This window comes from Salvia splendens, chromosome 15 (assembly GCF_004379255.2).
Source record: "Salvia splendens isolate huo1 chromosome 15, SspV2, whole genome shotgun sequence".
NCBI lineage: Eukaryota > Viridiplantae > Streptophyta > Magnoliopsida > Lamiales > Lamiaceae > Salvia > Salvia splendens.
The window spans coordinates 7,298,419-7,316,258 of NC_056046.1; the positions used below are offsets into that span (position 1 = coordinate 7,298,419).

Genomic DNA, 17,840 nt, shown 5'->3' on the forward strand with positions numbered 1-17,840 from the left:
GTCAGCTGAACACTTGTTCCATGAATTAATTTTCAAAGATATTAAATTCCTGCGGAAGCGCGGGAATAAAAGATCCTCTACTATAAACTCCTACTTAATCCACTATCAAATTATCCTCTGAACAATTCTAATTCAATAGCAATCCAACAATCAATCATTCCTAAACTATGTTAAAGAGACAATAGCATAAGAAATAACATCACTACGTTATTAGCCAAAAACATAGTGAATAAATATTGAGCACATTGTTGGACTCAAACATATGATATCAATGGTGTAAAAACATCCTTACAAGGCCTAGATTACAACTTGGAGCAACATAGAGAGCCTAGCCTAAACATATGGTAAATATAACAAAGAAAACCGTAGGATTCGAGCTCTCGTTGAGTGGAGTGGAGATTTGGAGTCGGATCGTCGGAAAGTTGATCGAAACTTGTGTGAATTCGCCACCACCCAAGTCCACTCTCTTTCCTCAATTTTTGTTCAACAATTAATGCCCCGTCACCTTTCTTCTCTCTCAAAAATGTCACCTCCAAAATGTCACCTCCAAAAATGTCACCTCACACTCTCTCCCCCCACCTTTTTTCTTTTTCCCACAGCTTTTTCTCTTTTTTTTCTCGGGAAGGGAAACCGCTGCCCTCAACTGCAATATTGCAGTTATAATTCATCCACCCGGCCGGGTAGTATTTTTGGACATAAAATTAACCCGGCCGGGTGACATAAATTCGACCCCTCCTGACTTCCCATGCCTCGCGAAAATCACCCGGCCGGGTGGTATTTTTGGGCATGAAATTAACCCGGCCGGGTGGCCACTTTTGAGAGCTTTCTGCACAGCTTTTCACCCTCCGAGCTTCCTTCTTTGTTTCACCATTTACTCCTCTTCCTACACCATAAAACACACTTTTGCAAGTATCAAACTATATAAATCATGTAAAGTTATGGGAATAACAATGTAAATTTGATTCACATCAAATATACCAAGATATCATTAGAATTGTCATAACACAAAGGTTTATATTTTTTAAGTTTGTAATTACAATATATTTTTATTATATATACTATAATGTAAGTATATAAATGTATTTTATATTTTGGATAACTTTGGATTTTAGAATATCCAATCCAGTTCTAACATCCAAAATTTTTAAAAAATTAAAAAATCCAAATCGAATTTTAAATTTTGGTTTGGTTTGATTCGGATCAGATTTTTGAATTTAGGATATTTTGCTTACTTCCAGCTGACAATAGTTTCCAAAAGACTTTTTGTGGTTCTCTGGTGAAGGCGGGGTTCACTGTAACTGTGGAATACTAGAATACAGTATGAAAGTATCACTACAGTCAAGGGACGAGACATGTCTCATATCATTTGCATGGTAAAAAATATGAGATTTACAGATCAAATGAATTATCTCTTGATGAGAGGGTGAGTTGACAACGAATTGTAGTTTAGTTTGTAAGACCCTTCACCTTTAATCTATAGGTCGAGAGTTCAAATTATTACAAAAGTAGTTGAAGAACCATTGTTGATCCTCTTTAAAAAAAAGAATGAGTTATTATAGTTACGTGACCCGAATATTATAGATGTTTGAGGACCGAAAAAATTTGATTGTAGGTTTGAAGATGATTAGAGAGCTGACTGAAAATAATTGAATCATTTATACCAAATATTTGATTAAATTAAATTAATTTATCAATAATACATAATCACTCAAACCAAACAATCCTATAAGTATTACTATTACAATAAAACAAGGAAACTCATTTACATCACATTACATTCGCTATTTACGTTCACGAAAAATATGAAGAAATGCAGCTTAGATCGGTTTAATGGCTTATATGAAACATATCAATCTTCAACCACATTCAAATGTGAGCCTTCCGATGACTCCAAACACAGCACACCATACGAACTTCCAGTATTTATAAATAGTTACGACTGACGAGCCTGCAACACACCTTGTAAATTTTTAACAGCACTGTCGTAGTAGACGAATCCCATGAACCAGAATTCATGATTGTCCACGGATATAATCTGGATATATTTCTCAACTGAGTTTGTTTTGCTTGTTGAAGCGTTAACCGCTTTCAGTTGCTGCAATGTGATAACCACCTGCGTGAATCACCAATGTGTGCTGTTAGAGAAATCTAAAGAGAATGAAGAATTATCTGTTCGAAGGAGAAGAGGTGACTTCAACTTGGGGCATCTATTTTCATTAATATGTTTCGCAAAGGATAGGATGGGCGAAGCTCTACTATTCTGAACAACACAGGGATTTTTATTAAGAAATTAAAACAGGGGGCAATTAAGATTTTGAAGAAGGCTCCATTCATGTGATTGCAATGGAACTACAAAAGAACCACTCTTAATGATTTTTCCTCCATATTTGCTAGTTTACAAAAGAAAAGGTGTAGTGAGAGAGAGGAATAACTCAAAGATATAACAAACGGATGCCTGTTTCACAAAAGGGTGAAAAATCTATCACATACCTTGTAATAGCTCATACGAACCTCCTCCGACTCCGGAACCTTGTATGAAAGAGGATCATCACTGCAAAATGCTACTTTTGCAGTTGACAAATAAAGGACTCCAGCAACAGGACCCGCAGATGTAGACAAATAGCATCCATAATATTTCAGCAGCTTTTCTTCTGGGGCATTTTCAAATGTATTCTGAAAGACCTTTTCATATCCACCTTCTGCCATAACCTTGGTGCTCCGTGCTATCCTTCCAACAGCAGCGTCTGTGATACTTGGTCCCGTTTTCACTAATTTAAGCAAGTATTTATCAGAAACTAGCACAACAACTTATTATAATTATAACACTTCCAGTTGTTAAGAGGTCAAGAAAGAGCAGACTTTGCCACGTCCAAATCATAGAAATCAGAATAAACTCTTTCCACACAAATATTCCATTTTACAACCATCTGGAGTCAGAAATGAAGTTACTTTTTGCAAAGCACTGGACGGATTATCTACTATATCTTCCTGACGAGCCAAGGTAGCTCATGAAAACCTTGGACATATGGTATAGGTTTCCTTATCTAGTAACCTTGAAGGGAGTTAGAGAATCAATTGTAGTCTTTCATAAAGTAAAATTAAATTAAAAAAGAAGGGAAGTTTATTCTTGAATTCCATAATGGTCTTAACATCTGCATGCTAGCCTTCCGGGAAACACATGTCATATTACAAGGAAAAACACTTTAACAGGTGTTGTAACAGAAGCACAAAAAAACAAAATCTAAAGATCAGACCTTGAATAAGTATTGTATATATATATATATATATAGGGTTTTGATCTATGCAAAACTAGATTTAAATACAGAAACGCAGAACAATATCATAATTAGGTCACTTTTAGGTCATAATTAGGTAATTTTTAGGTCATGCTAACAAAGCATGACCTAAAACGATCTTAGCATGACATTAAACACAAATATTATAATATGACCTAAAATTGCTTAATTATGACCTTCCGTGTTTTTGGTTAATTATTGACCATTAGATCATCTAATCCTAGGGCCAAGATTTGGTATGCATTTCTGGATTTAAACACATACTTATTTTGATCATCTCCCTATATATATATATATATATACCTATAGGGTTGCGTTAAAGATAGAACCATTCTTAAGTGTAGAACCTAGAACTCTACATATTTTATTCATTGGAAGAGGAAAAAATGACGGTCAAGATTAAAAATCATACATATTAGACTATGTTTTCACGACATTCCGGACTCAACATGTGAAAAAACTCACATGTTGATGGAAGAATGAATGAAACGAAGAAGAGTCCATGCATGCTTTATTTTTTCACTTATCTGCATTCACCCATTAATAATAGTTTTGGTTGTAGTACCCGGCCAAGGGTACATGTTGTAGTACCCGGCCATCGGACCCCATCCACCTCCCACGGGTACCGTGGGAGTTTGAGACCCGCTCGTGACTGGAAACCCCTCGGTGTTGTTCTCCATTTTGCTTTATTACTCTTGTACAGAAATTAAGTGAGAGAGAAAACTAGTTAAAACAAGCGGTGCGAATGAAAATGACGTGCAAATCGCGTATATATAGTGTTTCAATTTTTTTAAAAAAAAAGTGCTGGCCGATCGCTCGTCGATCGCCCGCCTACAATGGCGGCCAGCCGATCGACGAGCGCATCGGCCAGCGTCAGAGAATCGGCGTCCGCTCGCCGATTTTTCACCGATTTGGCTCTAGCCGACTCCAATGGTTCGGCGAGGGAACAGGCTAGCGCCGGGAATTGGCTAGCCGGTCCGCTAACCGCCATTGGAGATGCTCTAACTAATTATTTTGTCCAACGTAAATGAGTTTTATTTTAAATTCGTAAAATAAGTTTAATTTGAGATTAATATTCAAGAATAATTAATTAAAATATCATTATTCATCGTCGCATCCAAATAATTCATGGACGACCAGTATAACTTTACACTCTTGTCACTTTTCTTGGTGCGCCACTTTTTAAAGGGAAATTAAAGATCAAAATCTTTGTTTTAAGACATTTTGTTCTTCTTACCTCATTACCTCACACCTTACATCATACCCCATACGCATACATCATCTTATTGCATTTTACCACATCTCTAAACAAATCCAAGATAAAAATTTTATCGCAAAAATCTCAAACTCTGATTCTACAAGCTTATTAAATATTACTACTATTATTCAATTAATAATAATTGTTATCTTTATAGTTAATATTACTACAGTACTACTACTACTATTACGAAAATGCATGTTTTCACAAATTTTGATATACACATTATGTTCTGATTTATTTTATATTTTAGTGATTATTTGATATAATTACTTTATTATTTTGGTATAAGATAAAGAAGCCTTTTACATATTTTTTTCCAATTACGGTAAAAGTATGTATAGTAGTACAACTTAAGACACATATTAAATTTATAACTTGTCGCAAGTCCCACCAAGCTAATGTGATGTATAAAACCAAGTATGATATGATTTTATTTGCATGTTGTATGTATTATTAATAGTGTTGTATTTTGTTCAAAGTTGATGTCTCATACCGTGAATAGTGAAATGTTGAATGGGCTTACGAATACAAGAAGAGAATATAATACTCCAACTAAAAGATAATAAAAATAAAGAAACTAATCATGAAGAAGCAGAACAACAACGAGCATAAAAATAAAGTAATCATAATTAGATAAACAATTCCACGAAGGCGGATAATGTAAAGTAGAGGTTCAATTGCTGATCTGAAGTTTCAATTTTGTAAATAATTGAATCAGATGGTTAATATATATCTAAATTAAAATTATTTCAATAAATAAGTTACCAACCAATAATTGAAGTAGTTGAAATCTATACTAATCTAAAGTGACAGTTTAATGAAAAGACTTATTTGCCCTTTTTGGCGGGAAATTGTGAAGCTATTTTGTTTGTCCTTTTGGTCATTTTGAGAATTGACAAATTATTAATACATATCTGAAAAATAAAATAAAAATCATAAAAAGAAACAAAAACTATTGGGGGATGAAAAGGCAAAAACTATTGGACAAATTCATTGCTGGCGCAACACTTCTCAAAGAAGTTTTGAAATATGCATAAATAGTTGTACCATTAATTAAGGCTACATTTAAGACTTCATGTGAACTAATGTGAATTAATATCTCTGAATGCAGGCTGATCTCGCGGAGGTAATTTTCCGGATCCTGAGAGGAAGGAGAAAGAAAGCCAGCGAACGCCGGCTGTGCAGTCACCGAAATCCTCTCCGCATCGTCGTTGGTGCGATTTTCCTTCAACTACTCTTTGATATCCTTCAAAACCAAAATAACATGGGTGGATAATATAAATCCACAACAACAACAAAATCGAAATTCCCCAAATCAATGGAAAAATCAACAAGGTTAAAAGGTGAAAGCTTTAGAAATGTGAGCTTACTGTTATCGACGTTCGATATGAAAATTCAGATTCGTCGGTTCCCTATGATGCGGCTGTGCAGGTGGGCTAGCGCGGCGGTTGAGGAAGGCGAGGCGACGCGGCAATTGAGGAAGGCGAGGCGGGCGGTGGTCGTGGCGGCCGCCGATTTGAGAGAGAAGAAGAGAGAGCAGTGGACGGAGGCGGGCGGCTGACCGAGGTCGGCAGGCGGCCGTGAAGCTCGCGGACTAGCTAGCGAGGTACGGCTGGGCGGGTGTTGTGGTGGCGGCGCCGATTTGAGAGAGGAGAAGAGAGAGTAGTGGGCGGCTGACCGAGGTCGGCAGGCGGGCGTGAAGCTCGCCGAAGAAATGGCGACGCACGGCGGTGGTCGTGGCGGCGCCGATTAGGGAGATAAAACAGAGAGATGGGGCCAGACGAGAGAGATAAAGAGGAGAAAGAGATGGGGCGCCACTTTTAGGGTCTGAGAATTTACTAATTTGTATTAATATTGGGATTTCTTTAAGGCTTTAAGGATTTATTTCTTTATGTCCACTATACAATATTTGGGCTTTATTGAGCTTTATATGTACTCTATTTTTATATTTTAAAGTTTAATGATAAATAGAGTTTAACTTAGGTGTTTTGCTTTGTTACCATGTCTTAATTTATAGGTTCAATTTCAACATTTCATTTATTAGAGTTTGCATGTGCATTTTTAAAATGAAATTCTTTCAAATAAATAACAAAATGATATTGTTTGGGAGATGGTACTCATCGAATAATATTGTAACAAAATAATTTGTGTTGTAATTGTACTCTTTGTGTAAAATAACAAATAAAATTAAATAGATATGACAAGGTTAACAAAAATATAATGCTATAAACATTCATATTATATCACACATTAAGTATTAAAAATACTACTCTTAATGTTGTGTATAAGCAAGTTTATAAAAATTTATAAACTCCGTTTCTTTTATAATAGTTGAGTTTTTACTCTTAATAACATGTGACGTTTATCGCCGATCTATGATATTTGTGGGCGATCGTGTGTGGGCGATTGAAGAATTTCGGTCAAATTCTTCATCCGTCGAGTGTTTGTATAAGTTTGTGATTGTTAGAGAGTAATAAAAGTTGAAAGAGGTATAAAATATTAATGGCATTAACGTGTGCTAGAACATAGGGCTTAGAATTTAATTAATTATGAAATATATGAATAAAACTAAGTATTAATTTTAATGTTTAAAATTTTATATTCCAATAGTTAATTTTTCTTGAAAACCTTCCACTTCCAATTATTTTTCACAAAATCTTTTCTTTTCAAATTTTGATTTATATATTAGAACTTGATGTATGAAAATAAATAGGGAGAAAGTCGTTATCATTTTGTGATTTTTTACATGCACATAGGATAGTTAGTAAGTAGTATGATATTAATTATTAAGTTGTAAATGTAATTTAGTATTCTTTAATATGATTACTATAAAGTTGTTTTTTATTTTATTTTATTGTAATATTTTTATGATGTTTATTATTAAATACTTCATCTGTCCCTAAAGAGTATAAATATTTAATTTGATTTGGCATTGGTTTAATGCATAACTGGAAAAGTAAGAGAGAGATTGAAAAAAAGACTTTTTAAAGTACTGTTAATGGAGAATGAGTCTTATTATTAAAGAGAAAGGAGTTTCCAAAACTAGAAAATTCATACTTTTCAGAGGCGGACTAAAAAAATTATAATTCATACTTTTCAGAGACGGGAGAGTAATTAGCATAACCGTTACAAATTTGTGATATTTATATAAACTTATAATTTTTACTTTACAATTCAAAATTCGTTTTATAAAATGCTTACATGACTCAGACATTCCCGAGTGAAACATGCCAGCTATCATAATGGAGGGTTTTCAAGCATAATAATATTTTTTTTCATTTTAGTTGATTAATAAAATGTTAACTTAGTTGGAACGGAGGGTATTAAATTTGTATTTTTGTATTTGTAAATACTTGAAATATAAACATATGTATATTTACTAAAGTGTTAATATATACTCAATTCGTCTCACTCTAAATGACACTTTCTAAATATAGAAACATCATTCTTTCTACTTTTCCCCCCTCTCTTATCTTATTCTCTACTTTTGCAAGATCGTGCTATACTTGCTCCCATGCTGGATGTTGTTGATGAGGTTAACAAGTTCTTGAGAAGATGTTTGATTTCTATGTTTTGTTGATGTAATTTATAATGAACTATTTACTTTTTCAAATAATTTTATATATTTACTTTGCTATTTAGTATTTCTCAATCTTTTGTTTGTATATCCTATTCTATTTCTATTTTTTCCCTCATGTACTTTTGTTATAGTGGATTGATAGATTGATAGATGTAGAAGTAGAAGTATGTTTTTAAAATTTTTATATTCTTATGAATACAAACTTTAAATAGTTTCTATTCTTGATTTGCAATAATTTTTACATTTTTTTCATATATTTTTTAATTTAATTTAATTTAATTTCTTTTAATTATATTTTCTTAGTTTTTGAAAATTATTTGGCCCGTGCATAGCACGGGTGTTAACACTAGTTCCCTAAAACAAACGGTTTTCATTTTGTTTAAACAACGAGATCAGTAGTACTTTATTTTGGATATGACGTGCAATGAATCATTTAAAAAGTCAAGAACAAGTTATGATAATTGAAGGCCATGTATTATACTATTATCGCTGGAAGAGTATAATAATGGACACCATTATTAATTACCGCCGTGTTATTCCATAGTGGACTTTGTTAACCATATTTTCAAGAGTTTAATTAATTTTGAATTCTAGTTATTTGAATATCACGGATAGCGACTTCCCAATTCTATTTGAATTTCGAGCGAGCTATCACATTTTTAAAACACTACCCTCCATGCTGGAAAACAACAATTATTTTCATTATAGTATCTTTTAAAATTATTTATTTATTATTTTAAGATTACATACCATTTTAATTTTTAATCTCTATCTATCTTTTACTTCACTAATTATGCATTAAAATTAGAATATATTTTAAAAGTATCTACTTTTAAAGGATATTTAAAATGGCTCAATCATAGCACCCACATTCAAAAAACATGCACACTACAAATAATGAATACACATTATCACGTATTGAGTAACCACAATAGGACCACCTTGTAAGCCGGCAAAGCGCCGGTGGGAGGGCGGCGGTGCTGCGACGGTCAATTTTTTGTTTTAAGTCTTTAATTTTTATCTATAAAATACCTAATCCCAATTTATTTTTTTTATTCCATTCCCATCTATATATTTTTGTACAATTAAAATATACTAACAAATAAAAATAATGTGATTTATGGCTATCGCATGCCTATGGCATGGGTGGACAAATTTTTGTGACTGATCCATGATTTATAAATGTTTTTTTTGACTGTGGCATGACTGTGCCACTACAGTGAACACTCTTTGCCTTCGAAATTTGTTGGACACAAAGAAATTGTCATTGAGCCGTAATTATCTTATCATTAGGGTTTATTAGGATAGTCCTACCTATACACTTTTTTGAAGGCATTTAATTGTATAAATAAATAAACACAAAATAGGAGTATTAGATTATTACATCAGCTGAGTTGGCAAACAAACCTACCAACAAAATACACTCGAAAATATCGAAGGTCAAAAACAAAAACAATCTCTCTGCAACAATCAGTCTCTCTCACAGCGCTCTGCAGAGGAGACGACAAACCCAATGGCGAATCTCATTCTCTCGTCTTCTCTCATCTGATCCATCGCCATACCCAATTTTAATCATCGCTCACTCACTCGCTCACACATCCAATTTAATTTTCCACCATGGCTTCCTCCGTCTCCGGCGGCCTCTCCTTCAAGCTCACCCCGCACTCCCTCACTCACCGCACCACCCCGTCTCTCTTCTCCCACCCCGCCGCCCAATTGAGGGTGGCGCGCCAGGTCCCCCCGGAGACGCTCTCCAATTCCGCCTCCGCCACCGACGCCGCCGTGCACTTGTCGGCGCACGCGCTGGAGAAGGACCCCCGCGAGCTGTGGAAGAGGTACGTGGAATGGCTGTACCAGCACAAGGAGCTGGGGCTCTACCTGGACGTCAGCCGGGTCGGGTTCACCGACGAATTCTTCCGAGAAATGGAGCCCCGCCTCCAGAAGGCATTCACCGACATGGAGGAGCTCGAGAAGGGGGCGATTGCCAATCCGGATGAGGGCAGGATGGTTGGGCATTATTGGCTCAGGAATCCCAAGCTCGCTCCCAAAGCTATCCTCACTCAGCAGATCGAGACTACGTTGGAGAGTATCTGTGATTTTGCTGACCTAGTCATCAGTGGTAAGGTCAGTTTCCTTTTACCATTTCTAATTTCTTGCTATCACTAATTGTTTCAATTGAAATAGGGGTTTCAAATTGGGGAATTCGATGCTTGATCACTGATTCGTGAATCTACCCATGGGGATTGAATTAGGTTTTCCGCACTCGGAGCTGAATTACATTACCTAATAGTAGTAACCAGGAATGCAGATTATGGCAGAGATAAATAGATCTCTCTTTAGAAAAAACTCTGAATTTTTTCATATAAGGCGCTAGGTATAGATTTCAAGTGAAGCCAGATTATGGATGAATCTTTCTTTTTTTCGTGGCCAATATTCTTGTTGTTTGACGTTTCTGAGAGTGAGCTTGTTATGATGCAGATTAGGCCCCCTCAGAAAGAAAGATTCACCCAAATCCTTTCTATTGGAATTGGTGGTTCAGCTCTGGGGCCACAATTTGTTGCAGAGGCACTGGCTCCTGATAATCCCCCACTTAAGGTATATAGTAAACACAATCTTGTGTGTATCAGGATGCTCAGTAATATTTTCCATGAGCAGCTTGTTTTTCCTTGACTCTCTATTTCAACTTTCACAACTATCACCCCTTAGATGGAATCTCTTGATATGTATGCTTTACCTATTACAAGGAAACAACATTTTATTGGAAACTTCAGAATGTATCTTATTTTTTCCTGAAAGTTCCTCATGTATCTTGTTTTATTTGGGGGGTTTGGGGTGGGGAGCTTGCTTTTATTTGTTTACATATCCATGCCTGGTTATGAGCAACAAAGATTATGAAAAAAATCAGAGTTATAATATAGTTCCAGAAACTTCAAGCTTTGATAGTAATCTTATTCTTGATCTCACAATTCCAGTAGTTTAGCTGTATGTGCTTATGTCCTAATTCTTTTATTCCATAACATTTCCAGATAAGATTCATTGACAATACAGATCCAGCTGGGATTGATCATCAGATAGCGCAGCTTGGCAGTGAGCTAGAATCTACGCTTGTAATAGTGGTTTCAAAGGTATTAGTGGAAACCATCTTCTAGTTAATTCTGTTTCATGTTTATGGCTTGGCAAATGCTGCAAACCCAATAATACTTCTTTTTGGCATTTTAGAGTGGAGGCACACCCGAAACAAGAAATGGTCTACTTGAAGTTCAGAAAGCCTTCCGTGAAGCTGGTCTGGATTTCGCAAAACAGGTATTTGTCTTAGTTTTTTTACCTTCCTGCATTTTAATTATATAAATGACTTTTGCATCCTGGTTTAAAGCAACTGCATGGCTAATTGGGATGCAGCAGAATGCATTTGCTTGCTTACTCACTTACATATTGGCAACAGTTACTTGAATGTCTTTGTGAATATTTGCTGGCACTCAGTACCTGTAATTATGCGAGCAAGCAAGCAAGCATTGCATAGATTTTCTACTTTTTATATCATCTATGATATTTCTGTGCACAGGGTGTTGCAATTACACAAGAGAATTCATTGCTTGATAACACAGCCAGGATTGAGGGCTGGTTAGCAAGATTTCCCATGTTTGACTGGGTGGGTGGTAGAACGTCAGAAATGTCTGCCGTTGGTTTACTTGCAGCTGCACTTCAGGTTTCTATTTATTTTATTATATACTACTACTAACTTTTTCTTTCTTTAAGCTGCTTATTCTTGATATGAAGAACTAATGCCTCCAAAATTTGCATGATCTTCTCAGGGAATTGATATTAAAGAAATGCTAGCTGGTGCAGCATTGATGGATGAAGCCAACAGAACCAAACTAGTAAGACTATAGTTTCATCTTTTCACACTTTTTATCAAATGATTTGTTTAAATAGTCTTGAGTCATTAATCTTCTAGGATTAGTTCACTTTCGAGTTTGACTAGAAGTAGGAGTCTTTATGTAATCTTTATAGTATGTATAGCTCCTCAATGGAAGAACGGTAGGCTGTTGGCCTCTTTGGAGGATTATCTGTTATTTGTTTTTCATTCGTAAAGCATTTCGTTTTCATATATCTTCAGTTCCTTTCATTTGTTCACATGCCTATACTCTTATCAATGTCTACCTGATTTTTTATCCTGTAGAATTGCACTCCAGTCTCTTAAAATATCGTTCACATAAAAACCCTAAAGTCCTTGTCCTTATACAACCATGTCGTGACCCATAAGCATGTGATTACTCTTTATTTAGAAATACACACTTTCGGTTTTAACAAGAGAGTCCAAACATACCCCACATATCGCTTCAGTAATAATTCTTCACACAATCTTCCCTCTTTTTGCTAATTCAGATGCACAAGTTCATTCATAATACACTTTTTCTTGATTATGGTACTTGCCAAAAAAATTTTCCGACAATTATGTTTCATGTTTTAGCTGTATACATCCTGGTGTCAGGTATCTATTAGTGTAATTGTTGAGATGAATCATATGGAAGAAACAGAGGAACTGCATTATAGGCTTTTAATCATATATTATTCAGGTCAGGGATAATCCAGCAGCGCTGCTAGCTTTATGTTGGTATTGGGCAGCAGATGGAGTCGGATCGAAGGTATGTTATATTCTGATTGCAAAAAAGTGTGATGCATAAGGATTTCAATCTTTTGAGAACTTCAAAGTGGCTATTATGGATAGAAATGAAACTTTGTTCTATGGCTACTGTAGGATATGGTTGTCCTTCCTTACAAGGACAGCTTATTATTGTTCAGTCGATATTTGCAGCAGCTAGTCATGGAATCACTTGGAAAGGAGTTTGATCTGGATGGCAACCGGGTACTTAAAGTTTACTGAACTACTCTTTATTTTTCCGTTTAATAACAAGTTGTATCAGATATTACAGCAGTCAATGTCAATGAAATAGCCATAAATTAGCTGTGTAGTCGGCACAAAACTTTGCTTGCTATTTGTCATTCTTTCTGAATTAATTAACTACTCCCTCTGTTTTTTAAAAATAGCAACAATTTCCATTTTGGGCCGTTCCTTAAAAATAGAAACTTTAGAATCTTTCTATTTTAGGACATGGACCCCACAATCCACTAACTCTACTTTCACTACTTTTTCTCTTCCTCTCTCTTACTTTACTCATTTTTCTTTTCCGCTCTCTTAGTTTACCAATTTTTCTCACTTACTTTACCAATTATGCATTAAAACCCGTGCCGTTTCAAATGTTTCTATTTTTTGAATACGGAGGGAGTATTGAAATATAAGTTTGGGTTATTTAGGGCATATGTTTTCATTTAATCCTTCAATTTCTCTTTCACCACCTTGTACATTGTAGGTAAACCAAGGGCTAAGTGTTTATGGTAACAAGGGAAGCACTGATCAGCATGCGTATGTATTTTATTCACATTTTAATGCGTACATATATTTTTTTAATCCAAACTATGAGATTTGTACCGCAATTACTTATGATCTCTCCACCAACCTCTTTCCTATCAGATACATTCAACAGCTCAGAGACGGGGTGCACAACTTTTTTGTCACGTTCATTGAAGTGCTACGAGATAGACCCCCTGGTCATGATTGGGAGCTTGAACCAGGTGTCACCTGTGGTGACTATCTATTTGGATTCTTACAGGTTACATTTTGTTCCCTTGTCACAACTTATCATTCAACTGCGAGGGACAGCTTGTTCACATATTTGATCTGTGATTCCATGATAATGATCCTAGAATTGTTTGGAGTACAAAGTGTAAGTTCCATACATATTGCTTTTGCCTACATATATTTATATAGTGGTTTAAATATTATATACAGGGGACCAGATCTGCTTTATATGCCAATAACCGAGAGTCTATTACAGTCACTGTGCAAGAGGTGACACCCAGGTCCGTTGGTGCTTTGGTAGCCCTTTACGAGCGAGCAGTTGGGATTTATGCCTCATTGGTCAACATCAATGCCTACCATCAACCCGGTATAACATTGCACTTACCTTGTGAATTTCTTGCAGCTGAACATGTGTTTGTCAATGCAGCAAAGTCTTCTTGTTGACATGTAGACATCTGTGATTTTTACGGTTTCTTTCTATGATCTTAGTGTGGAATAAAACTTTCTTGCTACATATCTGCAGGAGTTGAAGCGGGCAAAAAAGCAGCAGGAGAAGTTTTAGCTCTTCAAAAACGCGTTCTTGCTGTATTAAATGAAGCAAGGTAATATAACTTATTTAATGGTTGATTGGGGGGAAATTTAGATTCCTAGATTGGCAACACAGCTTAATTGCCAATTTTGTTTTTTGTAAAATAATGATGAACTTTGTGAGAAATTAGAAGAGTAAAACTGTAAAAGCATCAATTCTCCCGCTTGCAACTCTAAAGATGAAGTAGTCTCTCTGATTAATTGCAAAGGACAAAGTCTAGATCATACAAATAATCTGAAAGGATTTTTGCAAAAGTTGGTGGTGGTTTTAACCAGGTGAAACTTAGTTTAAATGCTTCTTTTATGTAAGGTACAGATTTGATTCAATTGACTTTTTGGCTTTGCATTCTCATGTGACTAGGAATATTATTGATAATAGTACTTCAATGTGATCACATGAAGCTTGTTAAAGTTGTAGGTCTACATGAGCTGATATTACATGCAATTTTGAACTTTCTATTCTATGCAATTTAGAATTTATTATCGAAAACTTGGACACTGATTTTAATATTGCCTACATTTTTGTACATTTTAGCTGCAAACAACCCATTGAACCATTAACACTTGAAGAAATAGCTGATCGTTGCCATGCTCCTGAGGAAGTAAGGACACTTTGTAATTTGTTTTATATGCATGACACGACGAGTTAATGACTGTTTTTGCTGATTGCAGATTGAAATGATCTACAAGATTATTGCACATATGGCTGCCAATGATAGAGCTCTAATAGCTGAAGGGAGCTGTGGTACACCAAAAACCGTCAAGGTTTTCTTAGGGGAGTGCAATGTTGATGATATGTACCCCTAAAATTACTTGGAAAACAACTCTTTTTCTTGACATTTTTGTCATCGAGGGGTTTTAAACTGAACGGGAAGGTGAAAATTGTCACATTTAAACCGCTATCAGAAGTTGATAAATTTGCAATGAAATAATTGCCTTGTGCAAGACTGATAGCCACTTATTTGAAGGAAACTGAATAAACAGACAATGGTTTTGTCTTCTATAGTCTTGCTCGCTTATATTTTGCAGCCAATAAATATCATGCATAACATATACAAAGCACTTGATAAAAGGATATAATTTCTGCAAGAGCCTAGTTCAAATCTGGTATCGTACATATCCAAAAAACTTTTTAGTCCTACTAAGTATAATAAATTCTAGTTAGGGAGTATGTTTTGGTTTATGGTTTATATGCATATTAACGGATGATTGAATTATTGACTTAAATATCATCTTTAATTAATTATTTTAACCTAGTAAGTCAACATACTGAGAAGCGTCAAAATGACATCATTATTTATTTTGTATTAAAATATGGGTTTTTTAAAATAATAACTATATTAGGTTAAAATGATTAGTTAAAGTAATATTTAATTCATTAATCGGTCAAAATGCAGTTGATCATTAATTTTTGACCGAACCACTAAATATAAAACCAAACATATTGTCTACTACCAAAACCTATTGTTTTTGACAAATACGCAAGATCTTTGGATTGTAGGAAAAGATAACAGTTGCGAGAAAAATTCATAAACTAGATTGATTTCTAAGGCAATCTCTTGAGAGACAGTTGAAATAGGTCATATTTGTATGTAAAGAGAGTAGATAATAAACATCAACCACTGCAGCTGCAGCTGGCACAACTCACTCAGAAATTAGTTTCAAGTGCACATACAAAATGTAAATGCATTAATGTCAATACAGATAGTGTCCTATATTACATTTACAACACTGCACAAATCGCACTGATTGCATTGCCTAGGATTCTTTGTCCCTCTTCTGTTATTTTTTCATATTTCAGCTTCTGCATATTACAACTATCTTCTTCCTTCTATCATACATTTAGTCTTTTCATTGCTATCAAGAGCATGTACATTTCTCTCTCTCTCTAGTCAAAAACTTGCATGCCAGAGGCAACCTTGTTCGCCTCTACCACCTTCACAACATCTTTATCTCTGTTGCTCCAGTATTCAAGATGTCAATAATGAGGAAAAACAGAGCACGTGTGCTCCATATCAAGCACCGATGTCCCAACGCTGACCAGCAAAATTTTGACGACCAACAACAGCATCTTGCATCTGAGGTCAAATAGAATAGTCATCAAGGGGATAATACTTCCTGGCTGGCTGATATTGGTTTTAAGGATGCAAGACACAACTTTAGCACCACAACTTTTTCTATGGCTCAAATGGATTGTTCGGGGAGAATTGTTTTTCAAGTTCACAAACTGACAATGATCTAGAGAATGGTAGCACTAGTAAAATATACTTATGTTTTAAAATTTCACCAGGAACAACCAGCTTGTCAAATGAAATGTACTACTATATCACAATTTGACTATACCCACCAGCATGTAGGGTAACATTACTTAGCAGGGAATAATATGCAACAAACATACAACAGATATACCCATAAGATTTTGGAAACAGATATCTGGTCATTTGATATATGATAGTTCTACATACCTCATACCAGGATGGCGCTCCCTTTCACTTGTGCATCCACAACTGAACTTATGAAGTCATGTCACAAATGTTTTTGACTTTGAGTTCGTTTGAAGGCTAGCCTTACGAAGTTGGGGATTTTCAATGGAATATACTAGAAGGCTTCCATCTTTAGTCCCAGCTATGAAGCATTCTTCAGGGGTCACATACAGTGAATTTATTGATTTTCCAAAACCAGTATATTTCACAAGAATTTCAAGGGAGTTCATAGAGCGTACTGTAATCTGTCCCTGATCTCCAGCACAAACGAGAAAGTTACCACAACTACTCAGTTCAATGCAGCTAAGGCGGCCATTGGACTCAGCAGTTGAAACGTGCCTCCCATTTATGGAAAAAAGATGCAAACTAAGATCATCCGCATACAGGACAATCCGGCCATGGCGAGAAGCAACAAGCTTGGACAATGGCCTGCCAGAAGGATGTCGAATAGATCTCACATATCTACCTTCTTGTATAGTATGGAAGACACAAGTTCCATCTTTTGAACCACTTATTACTAGATCAAGCTCATTACTTGCACATATGCATGTAATGATGTCATCATGTCCACAGAGAATATGAAATGGAGTATCAGCAATGATGCAGTCTTTCCATGAAAACTCCGTCCGTGTATTTCTAGATCTCTTTTCAGCAGATCTAACACGAAGAATTTCCCACACCATAACAGTGGTATCATAACTTCCGGTAGCAAGTATGCTTCCATCATCTGTCACTGCAAAGTCACAAATGGTAATTCAGATATAAACAAATTTTCAAGGAAATATGAACCGATAGGATAACTGCAAAAGAGATAAGACAGAAGAAATCCACTTTTACACACAAAATATGATTTACATTGGTATTAGCCTTATATCATATTATCAAATTCTGATTAACAGCCAAGTCCAAATTCAATATAACAAGAGATCTGAACTTACATGTAATATCTGGCTAGAATTACTAAGGTTTTAAAGAACAAGTTAAGATATAG

The 17,840-nt window shown here is 35.4% G+C and overlaps 3 protein-coding genes across 5 annotated transcripts in view; 1 reads left to right on the forward strand and 2 right to left on the reverse strand.

Moving 5' to 3' along the window:
* Nucleotides 1-1,849: 1,849 nt before the first annotated feature.
* LOC121766643 (GEM-like protein 1) lies at nucleotides 1,850-9,697 on the reverse strand. The gene is made up of 3 exons (XM_042162920.1): nucleotides 9,622-9,697; nucleotides 2,491-2,795; nucleotides 1,850-2,113 (listed from the first exon to the last, which is right to left on the reverse strand). Exons 1-3 carry the CDS (start codon nucleotides 9,695-9,697, stop codon nucleotides 1,934-1,936), a joined length of 561 nt encoding a protein of 186 aa, XP_042018854.1. The 3' UTR covers nucleotides 1,850-1,933.
* On the forward strand, nucleotides 9,553-15,369 carry LOC121769022 (glucose-6-phosphate isomerase 1, chloroplastic-like). The gene is made up of 14 exons (XM_042165669.1): nucleotides 9,553-10,261; nucleotides 10,616-10,732; nucleotides 11,164-11,262; nucleotides 11,357-11,440; nucleotides 11,700-11,843; nucleotides 11,950-12,015; nucleotides 12,715-12,783; nucleotides 12,897-13,004; nucleotides 13,510-13,562; nucleotides 13,671-13,809; nucleotides 13,989-14,145; nucleotides 14,302-14,380; nucleotides 14,902-14,968; nucleotides 15,039-15,369. The coding sequence occupies exons 1-14, from the start codon at nucleotides 9,755-9,757 to the stop codon at nucleotides 15,171-15,173; spliced, it is 1,824 nt and encodes a 607-aa protein (XP_042021603.1). The 5' UTR covers nucleotides 9,553-9,754; the 3' UTR covers nucleotides 15,174-15,369.
* A 603-nt stretch (nucleotides 15,370-15,972) lies between these two features.
* The window catches only part of LOC121768206 (BEACH domain-containing protein B-like), a 29,050-nt gene continuing 27,182 nt past the window's right edge, over nucleotides 15,973-17,840 (reverse strand). For all 3 annotated transcript variants that reach the window (XM_042164616.1, XM_042164618.1, XM_042164617.1), the window contains exons 40-41: nucleotides 16,832-17,582; nucleotides 15,973-16,444 (exon numbers count right to left, since the gene is read on the reverse strand). In XM_042164616.1, coding sequence (XP_042020550.1) covers nucleotides 16,888-17,582 — 695 coding nt within the window. In that variant the 3' untranslated portion in view covers nucleotides 15,973-16,444; nucleotides 16,832-16,887. The remainder of the gene's footprint in view (nucleotides 16,445-16,831; nucleotides 17,583-17,840) is intronic.

Excerpts from the sequence above, each read along its gene's own strand:
- LOC121769022 (XM_042165669.1), top strand. The coding sequence starts at position 9,755 with ATGGCTTCCTCCGTCTCCGGCGGCCTCTCCTTCAAGCTCACCCCGCAC. Across the intron at positions 11,844-11,949 it reads TACTTGCAGCTGCACTTCAG|GGAATTGATATTAAAGAAAT; the intron begins GTTTCTATTTAT and ends TGATCTTCTCAG. Across the intron at positions 14,969-15,038 it reads GTTGCCATGCTCCTGAGGAA|ATTGAAATGATCTACAAGAT; the intron begins GTAAGGACACTT and ends TGCTGATTGCAG.
- LOC121766643 (XM_042162920.1), bottom strand. The coding sequence starts at position 9,697 with ATGGCGATGGATCAGATGAGAGAAGACGAGAGAATGAGATTCGCCATT. Across the intron at positions 2,796-9,621 it reads CGTCTCCTCTGCAGAGCGCT|TTTCTGATAAATACTTGCTT; the intron begins GTGAGAGAGACT and ends TTGTTGTGCTAG. Across the intron at positions 2,114-2,490 it reads TTCGTATGAGCTATTACAAG|GTGGTTATCACATTGCAGCA; the intron begins GTATGTGATAGA and ends TGATTCACGCAG.